Source organism: Lichenostomus cassidix, chromosome 2, assembly GCF_008360975.1.
Source record: "Lichenostomus cassidix isolate B80296 chromosome 2, HeHo_3.0, whole genome shotgun sequence".
NCBI lineage: Eukaryota > Metazoa > Chordata > Aves > Passeriformes > Meliphagidae > Lichenostomus > Lichenostomus cassidix.
Genome location: NC_139482.1, coordinates 144,903,728 through 144,927,354, shown reverse-complemented (window position 1 = coordinate 144,927,354; position 23,627 = coordinate 144,903,728). Strand labels below are relative to the sequence as shown.

The 23,627-nt window shown below is 39.5% G+C and overlaps 1 protein-coding gene across 1 annotated transcript in view; it reads left to right on the top strand.

The window, feature by feature from the left end:
- Window positions 1-4,164: 4,164 nt before the first annotated feature.
- The window catches only part of ZFAT (zinc finger and AT-hook domain containing), a 75,279-nt gene continuing 55,816 nt past the window's right edge, over window positions 4,165-23,627 (top strand). The window contains exons 1-3 of the mRNA XM_085053630.1: window positions 4,165-4,364; window positions 13,973-14,143; window positions 19,737-19,997. Coding sequence (XP_084909756.1) covers window positions 4,346-4,364; window positions 13,973-14,143; window positions 19,737-19,997 — 451 coding nt within the window. The 5' untranslated portion in view covers window positions 4,165-4,345. The remainder of the gene's footprint in view (window positions 4,365-13,972; window positions 14,144-19,736; window positions 19,998-23,627) is intronic.

Below are 23,627 nucleotides of genomic sequence, written 5' to 3'. Positions count from 1 at the left end.
GGGTTTTATAGGGGGAGGGACTAGGGGAGGAGAGATTCTGGGAGACCAACAGGGAAAAGGGGATTTTTGAGCGACATCAGCCTCAACCAAGGGCTTAACAGATAGGGGGTACAACCATATATAGAGAACCAATCCACAATAAACACAGGCTCTAACACAGGGGAACATTCTAGAAGCAAACCATATATGGAAGAGGGGGAGGGAGAGATGAGCGGTGAATAGCAGGCAGGCTTGGTCCATATTCATGACTTGGAGAGCGAGGGAGCCTGGGCGTGCAATTCTTTGTCACCCTCACTTAAGGAGCATCTCATTCCCATGATTTGGCCTCACCTCCCACCCACGGTCCTGGGGCACACAGGTGTGCCATGGCCACCGCTACATCATGTATCCTGCTGATGTGGACAAGGGCATCGAAGGTATCTTCAGTAGTAAATTTGTGATGACACCAATTTATTAAGTGTACCATATAATTAATAAAAACCCAGACAGATGTTTTGGGTTTTTTTCCACTCTACAGCAAGTGCACTCAAAGTTGAAGATTTTTTATTTTACAATACTTCTTGCAATATTTAGCTTATTATATCTATGAGTTCTGCTCTCCTGCTAGAATGCTTTATGTACTCTACTTGTTCAGGGATTTTTTTCTTAAAATATTGGTATCAAAAAAAAATCAGTCAGGTTGGAAATTCAAGCACTGAAAGGTCATTAGGTGTCTAAATCAAGGCTGTCAGCATACGTCTGTTTTTATCCTCTGCTGGTATTTTTTTGTTGCAGATCCTTAGGTCACAATCACATAATTTACTGTTTTCTCTCACAGGACAACTGCCTCATTGAGCCAATTATTGTGTCTTCCCTCTACAGAGCTTTGCCTCCTCCCTGTGGTTTGCTTAATTTTATTTTGGGTGCTTATGGGACATTTATTGATTTGCTATTTCAACAGAAATGACTTTATTATCTCTAAGTGCTCATAGGGAAAAAAGGGGAAAGTGAAGCACTGAAGTTTAGGGTAAAGTTTCCCTAACTGGATATGTTCGATGTAAGACATCTATGATAAAGGGTTTTAAAAGTAATTATCACATTTAAGCACAGATGCTAAAATTTTCAACTACAGAAATACATAATGCTCTTAAAGCACATTGCAAATGTCATGGTGCACAAGCAGAAAAGGAGGAAGACGCAATTAATGAACGCTTGTTTTATATCCTAAATGAACTCTTAGAGTTTGTTCCTAATTTCCCTTCATAAAACCTCATGTTTACTTCCCAACATTTTCCAGCTTCTGTAACAAATGAGGCAGTCTTGTGTTACAGATGAGCCCCTGTGTTGTGTAGCCCTCATTCATATCTAGGTCAGGTACGTCAGCAACGCGGAATGAGTCAGAGATTCTGAACAAATGCAGTGTATGACTGTGGGATGTAAAAGATTCCCAGAAATAGCTTATGCAGAACCAAATGGAAATTAAAGCTGTACAAAGCAGTACTAATTCTAACTTTTGACTGATTTCATCAATGTTATTTCCATGGGGCTGCTCTTATGGAACAGTCAAGCAAGGTGCACTCTTGTTTCACACTAGGGAATACACATCTTCAGTGAAGTGCTTCTCCTATTTGTGAATAAAATCAACCCGTGTAACTGGGGAAAGGAGTAGGCAGCATCTGCTGTGCCCTCAATAAAGGCATCCACACTGCCTTCATGGATTCCAGCTCCAGAAGCCCTGTGTAGTACTGAACTTGATCTATTTTTGAACTTTGCATTCTATAGCACTTGGTATAGTTATTTATTTTAATAATAATAATAACAATAACAATTATTATTATTATTATTGTCATTGTTATTATTATCAGCTGATACCAGCCAGGCATGGAGGCTATGAGATGGAGCTATTCAGTGGGCTGATGAGAGCGAACTGGGAGCTGCACTTGATGAGCACTCTTGGAATCAGGAGCTTATGTGCAAGTGGCAAGAGAGATGTCTGGGGTGAGAGAGAAAGTGCAAAGCATCTGCAAGGAATACTTGAGAAAAACAGGGAAGATATTCCTGTGAATGAAAACTCAGGCCAGGACAACAAAAGAGGTCAGACAAGGAGGTGTGCAGGAGGAAATGGGAAAGCACGGGTAGCTTGGGCCTTGAATTTTGTCAATAAGGAAACTGTGAAATAATGAGATGAACAGACTGGGATCAGGCTCTCCCTTGAGATGAGAATTGTTCATAGAATCACAGAATGTCCTGAGCTGGAAGGGACCCACAAGGATCACTAAAGCCCAGGCCCTGCACAGTAGAACCCCAGGAGTCACTGCTGTGTGTTGAGAGAGCCTCAAAATTGATGCTGATGATCCCAGTGCCTTGGTCTGTGTTGTGTGTAGGGCAACTCAACTCCGCTGGTGATGAGTTGTCTTTTAATGATGACATGTGGTGAAATTCCTGGAAGAACTTGAGGATATTTTCATTGAAGCTGTGAAATTGCTGATTTAGAGTTGGAAAAACTTTGCTGCATGTGGCTCTGTGACCTGGCCTGGCACCCCAATAGTGATAGCTTTTCTCTTTCTTTTCTGACATCCAACAGACAGACCTCCCAGGTATTTTGACTGGGCCAGGCAGCATAGTTCAGTGATTCCAGCTCTGATTTGTTGTCTTAGGTAAAGAACAAGCCTTTATTAATGTAGTCTTTTAAACAGGCTTGTGATTGTGTAAAGCAGAACTGTATGCAATCTCTGTATGTAGAAAGTAAATCATGTGGCATGTTGATGCCCAATCTGTGTGAAGACAAGTGCTTTTCTTGGCAGGAAAATCCACCCCACTTGCTATAGTGAGGCACAGTGACTCAAAGACCAGAGAATGTTCTTTCAATGCCAAGGTAAGGATGAATATTATTCATATCCAAAAGAGCACACAGTCCCTTCCTTTCATGGGCAGTGTGTGTGCCTGAGCATAAATGTGCCTTCATCTTTATTGCTCCTAGAAGTACGAAATGTTCTCCGGAGGATATGTGCAGCAGTGACTGTGGGTGGGAAGAGGGGCAGAAAGCAGCACTAAGAGTCTAGAAGGTGAAGAGGGCAGGTCAAGGCAGCAGCCTAAAACAGGTTCCCAATGTTGCTTTTCATGAGGTCAGAACACCCACTCATGACTCCACTATAGTATTGCTCTGTTATTTGCATCTGGTGATAGAAGACAATTTTGCAGAGGAGCAACCACAGCTTCTGGAAAGTCCAGTCTTTCCCTTCTGCCTTCTATTTGGGTCTCGGACATAAATTCAAAAGAACATCTCTTTGTAAGAGTTGTCTCATCTAAGTCATTGAGAGTAAGAGGAGCACTGATGGAGTGAACACTGGTCACGTACAACTGCCCAGTCTGTCTGCAGGGGGCTGAAGCCCAGCCTGGCCCTGGCCAAGCCCTCCTGTACCTGTGGTGACTGATAGAGCAAAGCTCAGCGTAAGGCTGGTAGCAGCGTGACACCAATGAGGAGAGGTGACTTTTATACACAAACGGCCCTGCTTCCTTGTACTTGCTTTCTTCCATGCCCATAAGCATTAAGGGTGCTGGTTCAGATAGTCCTGCCAGAATTACCTGTGGTGACAGAGAGGACCAGGGACATATGCCCTGGGTCCCCATGATCATAGCTCTTGTCTCAGAGAGTAGGTTTAGATTAGGAAGAAGTCCTTTGCTGTGAGGGTGGCAAGACTCTGCAACAAATTGCCCAGGGAAGCTGTGGATGTCTCATTCCTGGAAATGTTCAAAGCCAGGCTGGATGAGGCTTGGAACAACATGGTCTACTAGAAAGTCTCCCTGCCATGGCAGAGGAGTTGGAACGAGATGATCTTTAAGGTCCCTTCCAGCCCGGTCCATTCCGTGACCACCTCGTATGCGCTGAAGTACCAGGTTCATTAAAACACGTTAAAATTCACAGCTGGTGAATTAAAGCGCCTTTGGCATTACAGGGCTGTGTCAGCCTCATCTGTGCAGCCCCGACCACCCGGGATCCTGAGGCGGGCGGCGGGTGCTCAAAGGGGCACGGGGCGATCACGATGGGGTGTCGCGGCCACTCCGGGTGTCTCCCGTCGCTGGTGTCCCCAAGTCCCTCACTCCCCTCCCGCCGCTCCCTCAGCCGCGGGCGGCGCCTCAGGGGACGCGGCCCCGCGCGGCCGCACTGCGCAGGCGCCGCCCCGCCCCTCCCCGCCGAGCCGAGCCGCCACTGCCGTGTCGGCCACGGCAGATTCGCCATAAAGCGCCGCACGGGGACCCTATTTCCGTGTTGTTTATTTTTTTTTTCCCCTCTTTTCCCTCACTGTCTCTCCCAAGCGGGCTGCGCTCTGCTCCGGGCGCGCAGTCCCGCGGAGCCCCCGCGGCGATGGAGGCGGCGGCTGCAGGTGAGCGGGGCCGGCCGGGCGGGCGGGGGAGCGCGCACTGATCCCGCGCGGCGGCTGGGAAGTAGTTCCGGAGGGGCTCGGTGACGCTCCTTCCGCACGACAAGTAGTTCCCACAGTGGCTGCCGCTCTCCTCCGCTCCGGAATGCATCGCCTTACGCTCCCGGGCGGCCTGGGGGCTGTGGGGCCGGAGGGGCTCCGGGAAGCCGCCGGAGGACTCGGGCAGCCCGAGGCGGGGAGTTGTGCTGTGCCCCGGCTGCCCGTCCCGAGGCTGCCGCTCAGCAGCGAGTGGGAACAGCCGGGAAGAGCAGCTGGAGCTGCTGCTGGTGCGGAGTTGATGCGGGGAGAGCCCACAGCAGCCTGACAGCGTGGGAACGGTGTGAAGGGAAGCCGGAGAGGCATTCTTCGTCAGGAGTTGTAGTGATAGGGAGTAATGGGTGCAAAGAGAAAGAGGGGAAATTTAGGCTGCATATTAAGAAGAAATTCTTTACTGTGAGAGTGGCGCGACACTAGAACAGGTTGACCAGGAAGGTTTTTGCTGCCCCAGCCCTGGCAGTGTTCCAGGCCAGGTTGGATAAGACCTTGAGCCACCAGGTGTAGTGGGAGGTGTCTCTACCCAGGTCAGGGGTTCGGGCTGGGGGATCTTTGAGGTCTCTTCCAACCTTTCCATTCTATCATTCCGTGATTCTATGCACATCTGGGTTTGAAGCACTCATTGGCTCCTCTGCCAGTCGCTGTAAATAGTGCAAACAGCTCAAGGGCCCCAGAGTTCAGCTGCAGAGGGCAGACAGCAAGCTAAGGATGTTCCCACTGCACTATCATCTCAGACTTTCACGTGCCTTGTGTTGGCCTGGCTTTCATTCCAGCAGTGAGCAAAGTTACACAGAGGTGGCAGCCTTAGGAATGCTGTGTATGTGCTTTCTGCCTTTCATAATCCCTACATGCTGTTGCAGTGCAAGTTTGTGAAGTGATGTCGTAATAATTTACTGCCTGTTAATTACCCTCTATACTCAAATTTGGCTTCTGTTTGTCATCCCCTGAGTTGACTTTTTAATTTTAAGAATCCCAAGATAGTTCTTCCTGTCCTGTGAAGTTTCGATGGGTAGTTTACAACTTAAACCACCCTTAAGAGGTAATAGCCATAAGCTAAAAATGAGAAAGTTCAACTGCAGCTTGAAGAAGAACCTCTTTATGTTGCTGATGGCACTGGAACAGGCTGCATGGGGAATCTCCTTTTCTGGAGACATTCAAACCTTACCTGTGTGCATTCCTGTGTCACCTGCACTAGGTGATCCAGCTTTGGCAGGAGGGTTGAACTAGATGATCTCCAGAGGTCCCTTCCAAACCTGTCTATTCTGTGATTCTGTGAAACAAGATTTTATGCCCATGATAATTGCACTGTCAGGAGAAAAACTGAGTAGCAGAATAGCTAACAGGTGCTGCGTTACTTATGAACTATTGTAAAGGCATTCCAGGACTGCTCTGTATTCTGGGATCCAACTTTCAGTGAGAAATAATTGTCTTACTACTAGTGCAACTAATAAATTCATATTTATTCAAGCACATTTAGTTAAATAAAAAGTATTCTGAGTGTAGTTGAGCCCAGAACTGTCATGAGTGTTCAGTATTATTGATATTGCTGCTGCTGAGCTGTATCTGACCTTAGGTGCTTTTCCATTATGGGTGCTTCCAAAAATCCTGTTCAGAGTGTTTCATACATTGCATCCTGAAGTTGATGGCTGATCACGTTGTTTGTGCTTATTCTTTGAAGGGTTCTGAGTCGTTTTGGTGTCTGGTAGTGTAGCTTACACATTTTGATTTTGTGTGTTAGTGTATTTCAGTGGAACCTTCAGCAGTGTTGTGTTTAGCCACATGAGGGAGATCTTAGAACATGAAAATAAAAATGTCTTGCTATAAACATATCTACTCTGCCTTTTTTTTTTCCTTATGATGGAAAAGCTACCTTGTTTTTATGCTTGATAAACAAATTTTTTTAAACTGAAAATAATTTAATTTCTTAGTTATTTGAATATCCTATTAAATCCATGTTATATCCAAGTCCTGAATTTTATATATTTTAGCCAACATCAATGTGTGGAGACAGTTGTCTTCTTTTAAGGAACTAAACTTTTTCCAGGAGAATTTGTAGAGATGGTATATGTCAAACAGAAGAATACGTGTGCTCTCGTTTACCATCATGAGTTAAACTCCAGTGGTTTCAAATGCAAGTTTCTTTTCACAAATATAGTGTCAGAGTGGTTAAATACAATGTGGTTTAGGTGAGAGTGTGAGAGGTGGGCCTGGGTGAACCTTGTGGAGCTCAGCAAGGCCAAGTGCAAAGCCGTACACCTGGCTTGGGGCAATCCCAAGCACAAACCAGGCTGGGCAGGGAATGATCAAGAACAGCCCTGAGGAGAAGGACGTGGGGTGGTGGTGGATGAGAAGCTGGACATGACCCAGCAGTGTGCTCTGGCAGCCCAGAGACCAAATGTATACTGGGCTGAATTCAGAGCAGCTTGAGGGAGAGGATTCTCAGAGCCCCTCTGCTCTGCTCTGCTTTGGAGAGACCCCAGCTGGACCCTGTGTCCAGCTCTGGGACCTCAGATGTCAAAAGGGTGCTGTTTGAATGCTGGAACAACTGAGTTACCTTAAAGTCTGTGTTATGTAGTGTTCTTATTGCAGTGTACAAAATATAATGTCAGAAAGTATTGAATGATTTGGATCTTAATTTTGTTTCACTCCTGACATTTTATGTGCCTAACAGCATCTCACGATGGACGTTTAAATACAGAAGTGTAAGAACAGGAGAAGCGCACAGTGATACTTGTCCAGAATTTGAACTTAGACCTTCTTACAGGCTTTGCTGAGCCCCAGCCAGTCTCAACTTGGTGCTTCTTGGTCAGTTTCTAAGAATTCTGAAAACCAAATGGATGTGCTATCTTAGAGCTGTAACAGCAGGGAGAGATCAGCTGCAAAGACAGGCAGTAGTTTCAGAGGCTTCAATGTCCTTCATGACACATGGTTTTGTAGTTCTTCATTTTACACTTTTCCTTTTCTCTCAGTTGCATCCTTCCCAGGCAAAAAATAAAAAATTCTAATATATTAAACTGCTCACTGTGCTGTGTTGTTGATCTTCCTAATTTCTATATCTTTTAAGGATGATGATGATTACTATTATTATTTCAGTAGAGGAACAATATCCAAAGATGTAACCCCAGTATGAATCTTTTCTATTTGTTAGTAAGTCTTTGTATTATAGGACCATCTGTTTTATAGGTCTGTCTGTTTTAATTGTAAGGTTTTGTTTCTGAGGAATGCAGTTCCTGGCCTTGTTTTGAGGGTGTTTGTAAAGTGTTTGCTATAATTGAGAGATCTTTTCACAGGAAACCTCTCCAAACCATTATAAAATGACAGCAAATTGAAACGCTTGTTTTGCTACGGGCTCACCTTCGTTGAAGGGTCTTTTTCCTCAGGATTACTTTTCATTGCACAGTCTCTTGGGCAGGCCTATTGCTGTTGAGATGTTTTAAAAATGTTGCTGCATTCTGCTTCTTATTTTACAAGTTGATAAAATCACCCTTATTGACCTTTCCCAGCATGTTTTTACATTAAATTTGGCACGATTTAAAAATCTTCTTTTGCTTTCCTCATTTTACAAAACTTCTTATGAAGGTGTTTTCTCCTACTGCAAGTTCATTTCACTGCTATTTAGCTGTGCTACATTTTTTTTCCTTGCTGTTTCTAAAGCCTTCTTTGATGATTAGCATCAAATATGATGCTTTCAAATAGCCTTCATGCTCCTTTCAAGGATTTAACTTGTATTGGAACTTTCTTAGTCCTTTCTGTGGTTTGTTTTGTTAAAGATGCTTTTTATCTTTATATAGTTTGCATTGTTGAAGTTAAATAAACATTTAGCTCTTTATCACTCTTAAAAGAGGGTTTTTGAGTAGCACTTTAATCGTGGTTACAGAGTAACTCTCAAGTAAAGTCACTTTGAAAAGGGTGTGTTTTACTTCTGATAAAGTCAAGAACTGTTTCTCCTCATGTGGTTTCCCTGACTTCTTGCTGGGTGAAACAGTCATTAGTGGTGTCTAGACGTTTAATCTTGGCATCCTGTCCTGACCTGACATTTAACCACTCTGCATAAGGCTAATTAAAGCCTGCAATGTATTGTTTCTGTCTTTGTAACCTCTTTTATTCCCTCCAGTGTGCTGCAGTCATTCATCCCCTGTGCTCAGGTTGTTGCTCATGTGTAGTCCTTACACTGCTTTTCTGTGCACTGTATTGGAATTCCTCAGGAATTCTGTTACTTGTTAAAATAGCCTGTTAATCAGATTTGACCCTAAGCTGTTTCTAACAGGCCTTATTTCTTTAAAATAATTCATCCTACTTTGCCCTCAGTATTTTGGTAGTGGTAATAACCCACTGGCATAACAACAATGTTTATCAGAAGCTTATTTGAATATATGAATGTCAATAATCCTTGTCTACAGCCAGGCATTCCAATTTTGCCACTTTACTAGGCTTCTTGCATTATTCTAGTAGTGTGTGGGTTTTTTTTTTTAAAAGCAACTACAAAAAAAACCCTAAAAATTGTTCTGTTCTTTCTTGACTAATTTCTATGTCATCCTTCATTTGAAAGTAGTCTTTGTGATTTTTACTGCTGTAAGGTTAATCACCTTCATCTTTGCGGTCTTCTGCTCTTGCCACCTGTCCTTCAGTCTTTAATTTAAAACCATTTTCATACCCCCTTAAATTTTTGCTTGAGTAAAGCCTGATGCTCCTCTGGTTTTATTTCTCAACTTGTGTTTTTTTCTTAGATATATACAGAGCTGCCAACTTAGTTCTGCTCACAATGGCACTGTCATGAATGAATATCCCAGGCACCTTAACTAGTTATTTTGTTTGTTTGTTTTTTTCTTTTTCTGTTTTATTATATTTGTATTGGATACATCGTAGAATCACAGAATAGTTTGGGTTGGAAGAGACCTTCAAGATTATCCAGTTTCAACCTCCCTGCCCTGGCAGGGACACCTTCCACTAGACCAGGTTGCTCAGGGCCACATCCAACCTGGCCCTGAACACTTCCAGGGATGGAGCAGCCACAGCTTCTCTGAGCAACCTTTTCTAGTGCCTCACCACCCTCACAGAATGGTGGAAATTCTAAAATATATTATTTCTTAGTCATAGACATAAACAAACAGCAGTGTAATTTAGTCTTGTATGCCATGTACCTCTTTGCCATGTCTGAGAGCCTCTACAGATGCAGTTTGTTGAGTAAACTCCACTTAGTGTCTGGCTAAAAAAAAAGGGAATGTGTATGACTGGGTTTTTCATAAAACCATATTAAGTGGTATTGATTTTAGCATTATCTTTTAGTTTTTGCAGGAACACATCCTGTACCAACATTGCTGTAGCATTCTTCTTTACTGTTAAAATGAAGTTTGTAGTACTTAATTAATGATAGTTAAATTGCCCTGATTTTAGTTAGCAGCTAAGAGTGAGAACTGTCATGGTCAGGGGTTCCTTTTCTTTGATCCAGTGTTTTCTGCACTGCTGGTTTTGTCTCAGGTTTTTCAACACTGATGAATTAAGAAATAGTTGCTTACTGTTTAGAATAGCCCAGATTCAGATGAAGGAAGCCCTAAAATAGCTTTTGATTCTGCACCTGCAGCTTCTTGTATAGTAAATTTGTTAGTTTTGATTATGGGATTCTTGTGGTGCTGCTGTTCTCATGGTAGCAAATGATTTGTTTTATAGATTTTATAGACTTCTTTTTTGTTTACTGAGGATAATGCTTTTGATTCGGAGATGTGCTGTAATATTGGATGTTAATTTATTGATGTATCAAATAGAGAAAATAGCTGGAAACCAATATTGATTTATCTATACTTTTTCTTTAGGAAATGAAGAGAAATAAAACTATTTTATGGCAGCATCTTTATTAAAATAATGATTGAGATGTTATGAGGTGTGTAGAAAGTATATTTCAAGTAAAATAACAACAGCAACAAAAAACCCCCAAACCTACCAAAAAATGTGAAACCAACAAACAAATGTCCCAGAGGTGAAGCATTCCCTTTATGCAAAATGAAACTTTTTAGTTAGTTAAAATTGACTCTGGACTAGGTTTTGTCATACAGTGGTTAAAATTATATAGGACAATAATATATTCTTTGATTCCCTTAAGCGCTGTTAATTTCAGTGATCTTTCCAAAATAAGTACTTTTTTCTTCCCCCTTCCCTCTTTGCTACTCCAGCTTTAAAGCAGAACTGGACAGATATTGGTATGCTTTGTGAAGGGGATTGAGAATCAGGGAATCTGCTTCCTAGTCTGCAACTTGCTGTTTGTTTTTAGTAATCCATTTGTTAAACTTCCTTTGCAGTAGTTATGCTTAGTGTGAAGAAAAAAAAATCCTACTAATTAAGCAAATATGCTGAGGGTTTTGGAAGAATTAAAAAAAAAAAAAAGGCTTCACTTGCATTATAGCTTAATTTTCCACATAGTCAATTAAGAAGAAAATTATTGGTATTATTAATTTCAGTGTATATTTAGCACAGTTTATAGGGGCAACCTGAAGATGATGAATTACCTCAAAGCATGTTTAGTGAACAGAACGTCCCAGATTGGTTTTGGCTGAATTTCCTGATGTTTGTGTCCCTGCATACTTGATTACTGTTCCTTTCTTTCTCTGCATATTTAATTGCCGCCTAATTAATTGCTCTGTTGATTTCCTACATAATTAATTATTCAGTAATTAGTCATTGATTCCCTGCATAGTTAATTAACTTACTCCTTATTTGATTTTTACACTTAATTGACTATAATTCATTGCTTTATTGCTACACTGCCTAATTAGCAGCCAGGTAATCAATTATTGTTTGCTTATTCCATACTTGTTTTGTCTGGTGATCAGCAGACTTGATCTTCTCCTTTCTGACCTCCTTTTCCAGTTATTCTTCCTCAAATAATTTCTTTACTCTGTTTGGTTTCCGTCTCACCTCTGAGTGAAACTTGTGGAACTTCTGTGTGTTCTGGTGCTTCTTGCAGCTTCAGTGACACTCAGTGTCCTCTGCCACCTGCTCTGTTCACTTCAGGGTTGGGGTGGTGTTGGTAATCAGACACTTTAAACACCCACGGAGGCTTCTGGGGATTCTTTTTGCTCTTCTGCCCCTCCCCAAGTCCTCACTGGGAGGAGAGAGATAAAGTGGTGTGTGAGTAGCGATTGGATTGCAGCTGTTGAAGGAGACAGAACACTGAGCCTGAACTTCTAGGGAAAACAGCCAGCAGGTCAGGAAGTAGAAATAGAGACAAATGAGAACTCAAAACAGAAATGTCAGCTGAATAATGGAATTTCAGTTAGTTAAGTGTTGAGGTAAATGTTCATAGGTTTTATTGTGCATTTGCACTTAAAGAGAGCAGTTGTCATCTGCTAGGTCAAAAACAGGCTTCATTCCCTTAAAAAAAAAAATGCTAACTAGAGCAGAGCTAGTTCAAAGGAACATTTCAACATACTGCAATCAAAACAGAAATATCTGTGTGCCCAAGACAGCAGAATGCCTGAGAAGGAACCCAACTGAGCTCCTAAGAGCATGCTGATTGTACCATACATTTACATCGTTGCTTGTGTGCAATACAGAAGAAATTTCAAGCAACAGGAGCAGTATGGGAGTTGTTTTTTCAGAGATATTTTCAAAGAGATGAAGGTATAGTCTGCCTGTTTGGAGCTGTGCTTTTGTTATATTTCAAGTGCAAATACCTGTAAAGGAGACACCTCTGCTGCTCTTAACTTTGAGGACACCTTAAAGAAGGATTTTTTTTGTGGATTGAACTGTATTGTTAGTATATCATAAGGAAGTGGAATAATGTTGAATAGGGTGGTGCTTAGGTTTGTTTTGAAAATCAGTCCCGAAATACATCTTCATTGTTCTCTTACCCCCAGATTCATCCCAAAGTTCACACCATCCATTTATTTCTGTACTTATCTAGTGATCTCTGGTTTGACTGGTACCTCAGAAGTGCTGCTTGTTCCAGTTAGGTTTCAGGTGGCTGTATGTCCCTAATTTTACCAGTCTCTGGGCCAAAACTTTATATATGCAGCTGGAGAACAAGTGTGCTGTTAAAATTGGTTCCTGTTTGTTCTTAGGTTTCATTGGACCCTGAAGGGAGTAGAGACTCTTGAAAAATCAAACCATTAAGCCAAAAGCCTGCAGTGTTAGAAAACAAAGTCCTCTGAATTTCTCTGGGCAAAATTTTTGAGCTTCTTTTATCTGAGATTATATTAATCCTTCTTTATTGTTATTTACTTTCTTGAGGCTTTGCTTTCACATCACACTTCAAGTATCCCTGAATTAAAAAAACCCCACAAAGTTTTGCTTAAAAAGTTGTGTCAAATTTCTGTTTAAAGCATTGACCAGGGGAGTTTTAACTATGTTCTTCATTTGCTGCTGCTGCTTTGAATGTTTTTAGTTTGTTTTGGCTTTTGTTTGTTTGGTTGGTTTAAACCAACAGGAACTTTCCATGGAACTTGTTGCCTCTGAGGCTGGTAAGACGTGGTTTGTTTTAAGAGCAAAATTTTTTCTTTTGTTTTCCTCCTTATTGCTGCTTGTTTTCCTCCATGTAGAGGGGTCAAGATGAGGCCTGGTACTTTTTTCAATGTGGTCATACTTTTTCATTTTGGGATAAAAGAAGAAAAAAGGTGAAGTGAATGGCCAGAAGGAGCAGAGATGAGCTTGTGTAGCTGTGCTGTCAGATGAAAAACCACTTTGTGGTCATCAGCAGATGCAGATGATTTGATCTCTTTCCCATCTCTTTTTTTTTAAATGGCAGAGCCAAGCCCAAGGATAATGACCCCTGAAAACACACACTTAACCCTTGCAGCTCACAGTGTATGCTCATAGTGGTGTTGTAAGGCAAAAATGACACATTGAAACATACTTTTTTCATAGAAATATATTTATTTTTTAGCAAAAGTTACTATAGCAAAGTAAAAGTTTTCCTTTATCTTTCATGGTATTTAATTCTTACTCCTTTTACACTTAAAGTAATTAGAGAATTAGACTTGTTTAGGTGAGGTAAGCAGAAAGGTCAAGTGCATAAAAAAGAACAGTGGGGTCCATGAACATAAATTAGCATTTGGAGGCCAATTGTATTTTAAACTGCTTTACAAAGGATAAAATATTTATATTTATACCAATGTGATATAGGACAAACCTTAATGAGGGTATCATGTCTTACACATAATTTTACCATGTGTTTGAAAATATTTAAAATTATTATATTGTTCAAGGCTGGAAGGGGAAAAAGGTCTTAATCTGTTGTGCTTTCTTTTGTGTCATTAATTTCTAAGATTCCAGACAGAAGAAATTTTTTGCCCTGTGAGGATCTAGCTAGGAGTTTAGCCATTGCCTAAATTAATTCATTTTGGGATGTATTAAAAATTTGTTCATTTAGTGATGAAACATTCTTCATTTCACCTCATTGTCTTTTACATGTATTAAGTAAACTTAGAGATACTATGTGGGCTGAACCAAAATCCCAGTAACTCATGGTAACATAAATAGCTTGCATTTGAAGATATTAATTCCTTGTTTTTGAACTTATTTTTCAGGGATCAATTCCATCTTCATGTGTAAGCTTTGTAACTTATTTTCACCAAATAAGTCCGAACTGCTGTCTCATGTCTCCGAGAAACACACAGAAGAAGGGACCAGTGTGGATGACATCATTATTCCTCTCCAGCCTCTAACAGTACCCACAAACACAAGCAAAGATGGAGAAGGTACATTCATAAATTGACAGGAATGTAATGTTCTGTGTTACTTATTTTTTTAATAAAACCTGGGGTGTGATGTCTCTGCATTGTGTACGTAATGGTTTACATAGTTTGTTTTTATAGATTTATTTTTATATATTTTTATATTGATGATAATAATCACTGTACAACTGCCACCCTGAATTTCATTCAGTGCAGAACAGATCATACAACACAGATGGATAAACTCAACATGTTTTAGGGAATGATGACATTGGTTCATTAATTTTAAATGTCAACTATAGAAAAGTCTGCTTCCTACAGCTTTAATTTGAGCTGTGAAATAGCAGTGGGAAGATTGTCTAACAGCAATGGAAAGCAATCAGGACACTGTGGGTGAGAGTGTCTTGAGGCTTAGGTGTCCTTTTTGAGTTGTTTAACTTGTTTGCTGTGATTCAAGTAATGTTAATAGTTCTATTCCAGAAATGAAGTGGCACAATTCATAATTTGTAACTGTGTTTTGTTATTGACACTGGTAAATAAAGCAATCAGAGGTTGAATTAGTTACACATACAAATTTTACTCTGCAGTGCAAGAAGTTACTTTCATTCCATTCCATTTTTAACTGATTATAATTGCCATTCTTTGGAATATCAACAATGGGTTCAAAATAATTCATACTTTATATCTTCTTTCATGCCCATGCTGAGTAATGCATCTATATGGTTGGCAAACCTCTTATTTAACACAAATAGTAAGATTTTTCAATCATTATGACTTCAGGATTTTAAAAACTATGTGCTTGTGGATCAAACCCACTCTAGTATCATTCTTTAAGGAATTATTTTGGCGTTAACATACGCATAGGATGTTTGTTCACTTATTCACCAGCAGTAATTTAGTAGTTATCTTAATTTCATCGATACAAGGAGATATTTTTGATACAGGTCATATAGTGTTTCACTACAGTTGTTGTCTCCTCAGGTGGTGAGGAAAAATTGCACCAGATTTATTTCACACAATGCCCAAAATTACCAATGTATCAGAAGATGATGAATAAATTTCAAATCAGGTTTCAAAATAACCATTCTAATTTTATTTTAATTGCACAGAATTAATTCCTTGGTCGTGCAGAATGCATTTTCCTTTATCAAATCTTTGTTTCTTGTTATCCCTTCACTGCATATGTTTCTGAGCGCAGCGAGACTGGTACCTTGTAACATATTCTTATTTATGAGGCTAGTTTGTAATTACCATTATGATCTGAAGCAACAGAAATTAGACATAAATAGCTTTTAAGAAAATAACTGCAAATCTTATGTAAAGCACAACATTCTTAAGTTATATATTCATAATTTACCTTTCTCATTATTCTTGGTGAATACTTTTATTCATCTGATATGCTTATATGGTGCCACCTTTTTCAGGTTATGTAGTTCAACTCTTTGCCATCTGCTGTCAGTAAGAATATCAGGTAAATTACTTCTGCATAGTTTTCAAGTGATATTCTAGGCATATTTTAGCACTTCTCCTTTCCCATCAGAGAGATTGATTAAAGAAGATGGTTCTGAAGTACTATTCTATTATTTTCTGTGTTCTGTTAAAAAAAAAATGGGGTATTCTACAGTCATACATAGGAGTTGGGAAGAGTTCTTTCAAAGCATCAATTTTTCCCTCCTGCTATGAAATCTGCAGCAGATAAAACTTAAGAAGTTTATAATATACAATTATTTGACAGTGAACCAGTCTTTGTAGTAATTCAGTATTGTCACTGAAAGGAGAAGTAACTGGTGAATGACAGTCTTAGAAACAACAGCTTTTAGTACTTGGTGACTAATAGATAAACATCTTTTTGTCCTTTGAAAGTGTAATTCCTCTTCCAAGTATTGGTAAATGCTGTAGCTACTCCATAGTTGGTATAGATGAATGAATGCTGAGTTGCTAATGGAGCTCTTTGTTCTGCCTGAGTAATAAATTAATGATTTTATAAGTACTGGGGACAAGTAAAGTGCTAGGCATATAATATGTGTTTATTACTCTAATGTTATTTTATTGACAGTGCTCTCTGCTGAATTTTGTTTAGCCATGCTACTTCCCTATTGTTGAGCCATGGTGAATACTTTTATTTAGAGTTGATTTGTTCTAAACATTTTGGTACAATAATGTTAAAATTTTATTCTTAAGTGGGACCAAGAGTACCAGGGAGATGTTGCTGTTACACATCTGTGCACAGGTCACATTTTGTCCGGCAGTGGAGTGTGACATCTTTCTTTGGGAAAGGACAGGGATTTACCTGGTAACTGTAGTTATTCACACTCCAGTTTAGTCCAGGGCTTCCTTTCATAACTGTTCACAGTGGTTTCCATTTCCTTCAAAGTGCTTGTCAAAACTCAGCTTTTTTTTCGCTTCTGCTTAGTCAGATTGGTGAAGATTTGAGGGACAGCATCAATTGCCTTGGCTTCATCTATTCCATACTAATCCATTATTCCCTCATGGATTGTTGGTTTTTTTGGGCTATATCTAGTTTATGGGATACATAGCTCTGTCAATTATGAAATGTTCAAGAAAGTTACAGTCTTGAGTATCATAATTTCCTCCAAGGAGTACAGCTCATTAAGGTCAAACCACAAACCACATGGACATGTGCATCAGTCTTATCCTTGCCTGAACAAGGGATGCAGCCAGAGCCTTGAGGGACAGGAGGTGTTGCAGGTGCTGTGATACAAACACAGAACAGTAACAAGATAAGGCTGGGGATGAGATTTATTTGTATGTATTTGTATGACACCTTGTGCAGAAGATTCTGAATATGGCCATGTGCTGTTGTAATGGATGAAATGTAAGCTTTTTATAGTGATATTTGAGGAAGAATTCATCTTGCATAATGCATCAACCTGTTAAAATTTGGTCAGGATGTTTAAGTGAACACTTGCACAAGCGTTTTGTGACTTCTGACAAACTTTTTGTATTAAATAGATTGATTTGGAGATGCTTATGTGAACAATTCCTATGAAGGAGCAGTATAAAAATAGACATATCGTTTATTTCATTATTGTCTTTTTGAAGTGTCTTTTTTATGTCTTTCAGTACATAATTATACAGCATAGCACAGAATGTCTTCCCTGGATATTGCCATTGCTCATCCAATAGCAGTCAGCAAAAAGATTGCTTTCAGTTAGTCTCTAATGAGTGTAAAATCCCCAGAAACAACTAAGTTGTTCTTCAGGGAACAGAATCTTAATTCAAAATCTTTTTAATGATCAATTTAAAATTTCTATTTATGAGTAAGCATCCTTGAAATAAGTGATGGGGTTCTTATTATTTATTTAATATACTACTTCATTTTTAACAGTTAAACAGATTATTTTTACTAACAAGCAGTGTTTGATTAACTTTGTTATGTACTGGCAGATGTATGACAATGTTCTACTGTTAAATTACTGTGTGTAATTGATCTTAGGTGGTTTTTTGAGCTGGAATTAGAATAGTGCAGTGTGAAGAACTCACTGGGGGCGAGCTGGGTAGAGAAACAGCTGGAATTTATGGTTATGGGCATCATTAAAAATTTAATTCTGGCATTGCTAACTCAAAGTAGCTTGAGATAAGTTCTGTCCTGGAAGAAAGAAGCCAAGGAGCAAGGAAAAGAAATGACTGTGATAAGCCTCAGAAGTTCTGGTGATGTACCAGTTGCCCATATGAGCCCTCCTGTTCCTGTGTTTGTTGCTGCTTGCATCTTGCCACCAAACCTTTTTAAATGTTTGAAAACTGCTGTGAATTCTCCTATCTGTAGACACATTTACAAACAGTTCTAAGATTCGCATGTTCTTTGTATTACCATTGCTAGGCACAGGGAGAAGAACTGCAATTTTGTAAACCATGGCAGAGGTTCTATCACCAGCCTTCTGAAGGAGCAGTTTTCATATTTCCACTTGCATGCAAGATTTTGTTTCAATTTCTCTTTAATGTGAAAATGCTGCTCTGAGTTTCATTAAGTTTGCACTAAAACAGTCAGGAAGAAGCATCTCTTTGACCTGGTTTTTCTTCATTTCTTTTTGTTGGGTAGTCTGATGATTCAATTGTAAAGGAATGAAAAGAATATAATATGCAGAGAATATGGTGGTTGCATTCACTCTTCCAATCCTGAGATTTACTTATTTTATAGTAACCTGACCAGCATCCACATCTGTATTCCTCATGTTGGACAATTTAGCAAACTCTGGCGTTTTGATGGGTTGATGTGAAGATAATTGTTCTTGCTGGGCTTGTTTTAATTGTGTGCTAATTTTTTCAACTCAAGGCATCAAGTAGTGGTTGCTGTGATTGATGGATGTCAAAATAACATGAATGGTAGCACAGAGAAGTTTTGAGGGCACTGAAATCCCCCTTTTTGGCTGACAAAACTACTTTTGCTAGAGTAGCACAAAAATTCAGGACTCTGGTAGAGGATTGCAAAAAGTTATGGGAAATAGTTGCTTTTTCCTATTCATAGTAAGCTTTTTTGGTGGTTTTATTACATTTATTTAAGCAGACAGGTATGCAGTCACTCCTGTAAGAAGACAGAATACTTTCTTTTTCACTTGTTAGTAATTACATGGCTAACTCAAAGCTGTGGTCTCTGAATGTGGGGTTTTGTTTGCCTGGTATGTGTAAGGGAAATGCTGAATAGGTTATGAATAACATTCTGCTCTTTTCTCCAGGTCTCCTGTGTTATCTTCCTCTAAGATTCCTTAAGTAATTTATTTTTCCATATGCTCTAAATCAACTAATTCAATAAAGTCTTTTGGCACCTGTGATTGAAAAATTTTTGTGGTTTGGGTTTTTCTTTATATTCTCTGGTTTTTTTTGATTTTTTCAGACTTCTCTGTTGTCAGTCTCAATTTGTCAGTGTGTGTAATTCTACAACAGTGATGAGAGAAATCTGAAGTTTGTTGTCATGCATTTCTGTGCACTGCATCTCATGGATTTCATCAATATTTTCTCTACAGAAATGTGGAAATGTAAAATTATTTTGTATTTATCAGGAGTTGTGGATGACTTCTGATTTTAATAAAGGAAAAATTTTTTGCATGACTTCTGGAATTTATTTGTTACCAGCAATTTTTTATGCCACCTTTTAGCTAGAAAGTCCTGGCAATAAAGAACTACAGAAAATATTAGGGAGTAATTGTTCACTATATTAAAAGGACAATGAGCTTTTGGTTCTAAAGTATAAATTGTTTTTCTCTGATTACTTCTCAATACTTGAATAATTTCTTTGAAAATTATTTAAATTAAAAGGCTTTCTGTAGAGCACTGAAACACAGTAGAGCAATTTTGTAGAATACATGTGGTGGTAGTTATACAACAGCCTAGAAGTGTGCTTGCAGTGTAATTTATGCAAAACTGTGGCACTTTGACATCTGCTGATCTCAGTAATATAAATCTTATTGCTCTGCAGCTACCAGAAATGCCAGCAAATACCACTGCTTGAAATAAGTGTGTGTGAAGCTAACCTTTTTTTAAGTTTTTGGGATAAAGTCTCTCAAACTTCATTTAATTCACCTGTTTTCAAAGATCAGAGGGATATTAGCTAATTAGCTGTGGAATTTAATTACAGTTTACTTTTAACTTTCTTTTTCAGAGCTTCTTGTAGCAAAGAGGAAAAGAGGCAGACCAAAAGGGTCCACGAAGAAGTTTTGTGTGGATGAAGATGTGTCAGAAAATAACTCCATTCCAAACAAAGAAACTCCAGCTGGGACAGAAGAAGGCTCAGAACCATCGGAAGTCTCACCAGGCAGCTTGGAATGCAGGAAATGCAATCGCAAATTCTCCAACACACGGCAGCTGACCAAACACATCTGCATTATTGTCCTAAATGAAGGAGAAGAAGAAGGAGATGGAGGTAAGAAAACATCCAGCAAAAATATCTGAAGCAGGTTGTGGGACAGTGTGTTCCCACCCTGAGACCTGACTTGGATCCCCAGTGCTGGTTTTGAATGGAGTTGTCTGTTTCTTGTAACACAAAAAGCATGTTGAGGCAAAACTGAACTTAGTCAGACAAGGTACTTCAACCTTTTTCAAAGTGGTCAAAATGTTTATTTTACTAGTGATTGTCTTACAACTCCCCAGAATGTCTGTTTTGCACTAGCAACTCTTCTGTTTCTCACAAAGTCAATTATGGTTTTCCAGTGAGGAATGGTATAGGCCATGCAGGTAAGTATCACACATAGGTGAGGAAGGATGGTTCTGTACAGGTGTTTCTGTCCTGTGACTTGGGAAACCCGAATTCTGTTCTCTTCTTTTGACAGATTTAGAGTCTGCCTTTCTGCATGGCTTCTTTTACTGTATAAAAAATAACGTCAAACTCGCCTCTTCTTTTTAACAAAGCTTTATGTGAATGATTGTCTTTGGCACAGGGGAGTCCAGTGTTTTAATTTAGCTTTTAGATTGATATATTTGGATATATTCAGCCTCTCAAATTTTTAGTATAGAGCAGAGCAGAATGGAGTTCTTTTCAGTTGGAAGGAACCCACAATGAACGTCTTGTCCAACTGCCTGACCAATTCAGGGCTGACCAGCAGTTAAAGCTGTTGTTAAGGGCATTATCCAAATATTTCTTAAACACTGACAGGCCTGGGGCATTGAACCCCAAGCTGTTTAAAAAGACAACAGTGAATATTCATTCAGAATAGAATAGTTGAAGGGATGAATAATTATCATCTCATCTGGTTGCCTGTTTAACTTTACTCTAAGGTGAACATCACATCCATACAGAGCAATGGCTTAGTCCAAATTATATTAACTTTACGCAGGTTTTGCTTTTGCTACAGTTGCTCAGTATGATATTGTTGATTTGTCTCTGCTTCTAGACAAAATTTGCCATTGAGTTTTTTCCTAGTTTTCTGTTACCCTTTTGTGTCCAGACTGTCATGATTATACACAGTTAGTATGGCTATTTTACTTTCATTGATATGTAGAGTTTAACTTCTGTGGCAAAGCTTAATTAAAACAAGCTTAAGATATGTTGATAGAGCAGAGAAACTCTTGCTGGTTATATTTTAATGTCATCAGTGGTACTATTTTGCAGCTACACATAGTGACAGTTCTTCCAGCTGTCTCCCCTCTGACATCCCAAGTGTCCCTGTCCTTTGCTGTTTGTATGTGCTAGGTCCAGAGTTAACATTTGCATTATTTTAGCAATATTGCCTTTTCTAATGACCTTATAAAAGAAACTCTCAGGTCAAAACATAAATTCAGATTACCTGTTCTTGACCTTTTAGCTCATTAGAGCTCCTAAATCTCATCTTTATTTGTTTCTCTGCAAAACACACGGGCTAGTTTTCCAAACTAAACTGCTTATCCTTTTCCTTCTTTGTCAAGAAAATAGCCTCAGTTTTGGACTAAAGAAAAAAACTGGTTTTAAAACAGTTACAAAAAAAAATATTTCTAAAACTATTTAGAAAATAGTTTTCAGCAGATGAAACTTTTTTTTTTGTTTATTCTCTGCTAAAAGCAAAACAATCAAGCAAAATCAATGATAAGCAACACAGAACAAGGGGTTCCCATTTTTGGAAGCTTTCTAACGACTGCAAACTGTGAAGGTATTGGGGGCTGGTTTTATCCTGAAGACATAATTCTTCCTTGGAATACATCTGGGAAATTCAGTCTTCAGCCGTCTACTGATTAGTGTCACATTACAGGAAAACTTTTCACTTCTGGCTTTACCATATGAACTGCTTTGAGACAACTTTTCAGTTTCTGAGTATGTAGATGTAAGCAGCATGTGCATTATTATGATCCTCTAAGAAAGTGTGAATCCAGTCAGTATCTCAAAACTTTGTGAGTGGACAAGAACAGTATGTTCTCTGCCTAGGGTTCTCTGTAATAGTCTGTAATATTCCCTATAACCTTTTGCATAATCACAGAATCTCTTAAGTTTGGAAAAGACATCCAAGATCAAGTCCAACTGTCAACACAGCACTTCCATGTTCTCCACTAAACCATGTTCCAAAGTGTCACATCCACAGTCTTTGTGGACACTTTCCGGGATACTGAGTCCAGCACTTCCTGCACAACCTCTTCTGATGACTGACCACCTTTTCAATGAAGAAATTCTTCCTAATGTCCAATATGAACCTCCCTGGCACAACTCGAAGCCATTTCCTCTCATTCTGTTACTTGGAAGAGGCCAACTCCCACCTGGCTACAGCCTCCTTTCAAGGAATTGTAGAGAGTGGTAAGGTCCCTCCTGACCCTCCAGGTTAAACACCCCCAGCTCCCTCAGCTGCTCCTCATCACACTTGTGCTCCAGACCCTTCCCCAGCTCTGTTGCCCTTCTCTGGGCTTGCCCCAGCACCTCAATGTCTTTCTGGTACTGCAGGGCCCAAAACTGAGCACAGGATTTGGGGTGCAGCCTCACCAGTGCCCCGTTCAGGGACATAATCCCTGCCCTGGTCCTGCTGGCTACGTTAATTTTGATACAGGCCAAGATGCCATTTGCCTTCTTGCCCACCTGGGCACACGCTGGCTCCTCTTCAGCCACTGCTGATCCTCACCCCCAACTCTTTTTTTGCCAGGCAGTTTTCCAGTCCCTCTTTCCCCAGCCTGGAGCACAGCATGGAGCAGTTGTGACCCAAAGGCAGGATCTGGCACTTTGCCTTATTGAACCTCACACAATTGGCCTCAGTCCATTGATCCAGCCTGTCCAGATCCTCTGCAGAGCCCTCCTGGTTCATACCATGGCATGAGGTGTTTTCTTGCTGTTCTGCTCTTTTCTTAATGTTTCCTCTGTATTACATTTAATTTTCCTGACTCTTGCTTGCTATTAAACTTATTTTTTTAGGGAAGTATTTAGAAATACAGCTAGATCTTCCTTGTATTATAGGATTCAATTTAGAATCCATAATTTTATGAGTAATTTTTTTTCTTGATTCTGCTGTTTCCAGTTTTCTTAGAGCTTCGTGGAAGATTTTATTGAAGGTCTTTGAATCTTCCAGAAATATAATATCTGCTCCTGCATTTCATACACAGTTCAAAATAGATGGCTAAAATTCACAAGGAGCTTTGGCTGCATGTTCTTCTCACTTAGTCTTTGACATTTTACCTCCTACATACAGGTTGGGTTTTTTCTTTTTATCCATGTCTTTCCAACTTGCAACTACTTTTATCTGTTTTCCTAATGCTTCTGAGATTTTTCTATACTTCAGTTATTTTATGGGGGGTTTTTTACTACTTTCTCATGTTTTTTATTTCTTACAAAGCTTAACACTCTGGACTTCTGGTTAATAATCAGATGTTTTCACTTTGCACTGTGTCTGGTTGCATTGGAGTTAACTTTCTTCACAGAAGCTCAAGTGTTTTATAAGTGTGACCAAGATAATGTTTTGGCTATTGCTAAAATATGCTAAACATGTAAATATTGAAAATATATATATAGAGAGAGAGAGATAGATATATATGCTGTGTGATATTCTCTATTGAGAGAAACATAATATGTGTTTTGAACTGGAGCTCAAATATTCATAGAGGTTCC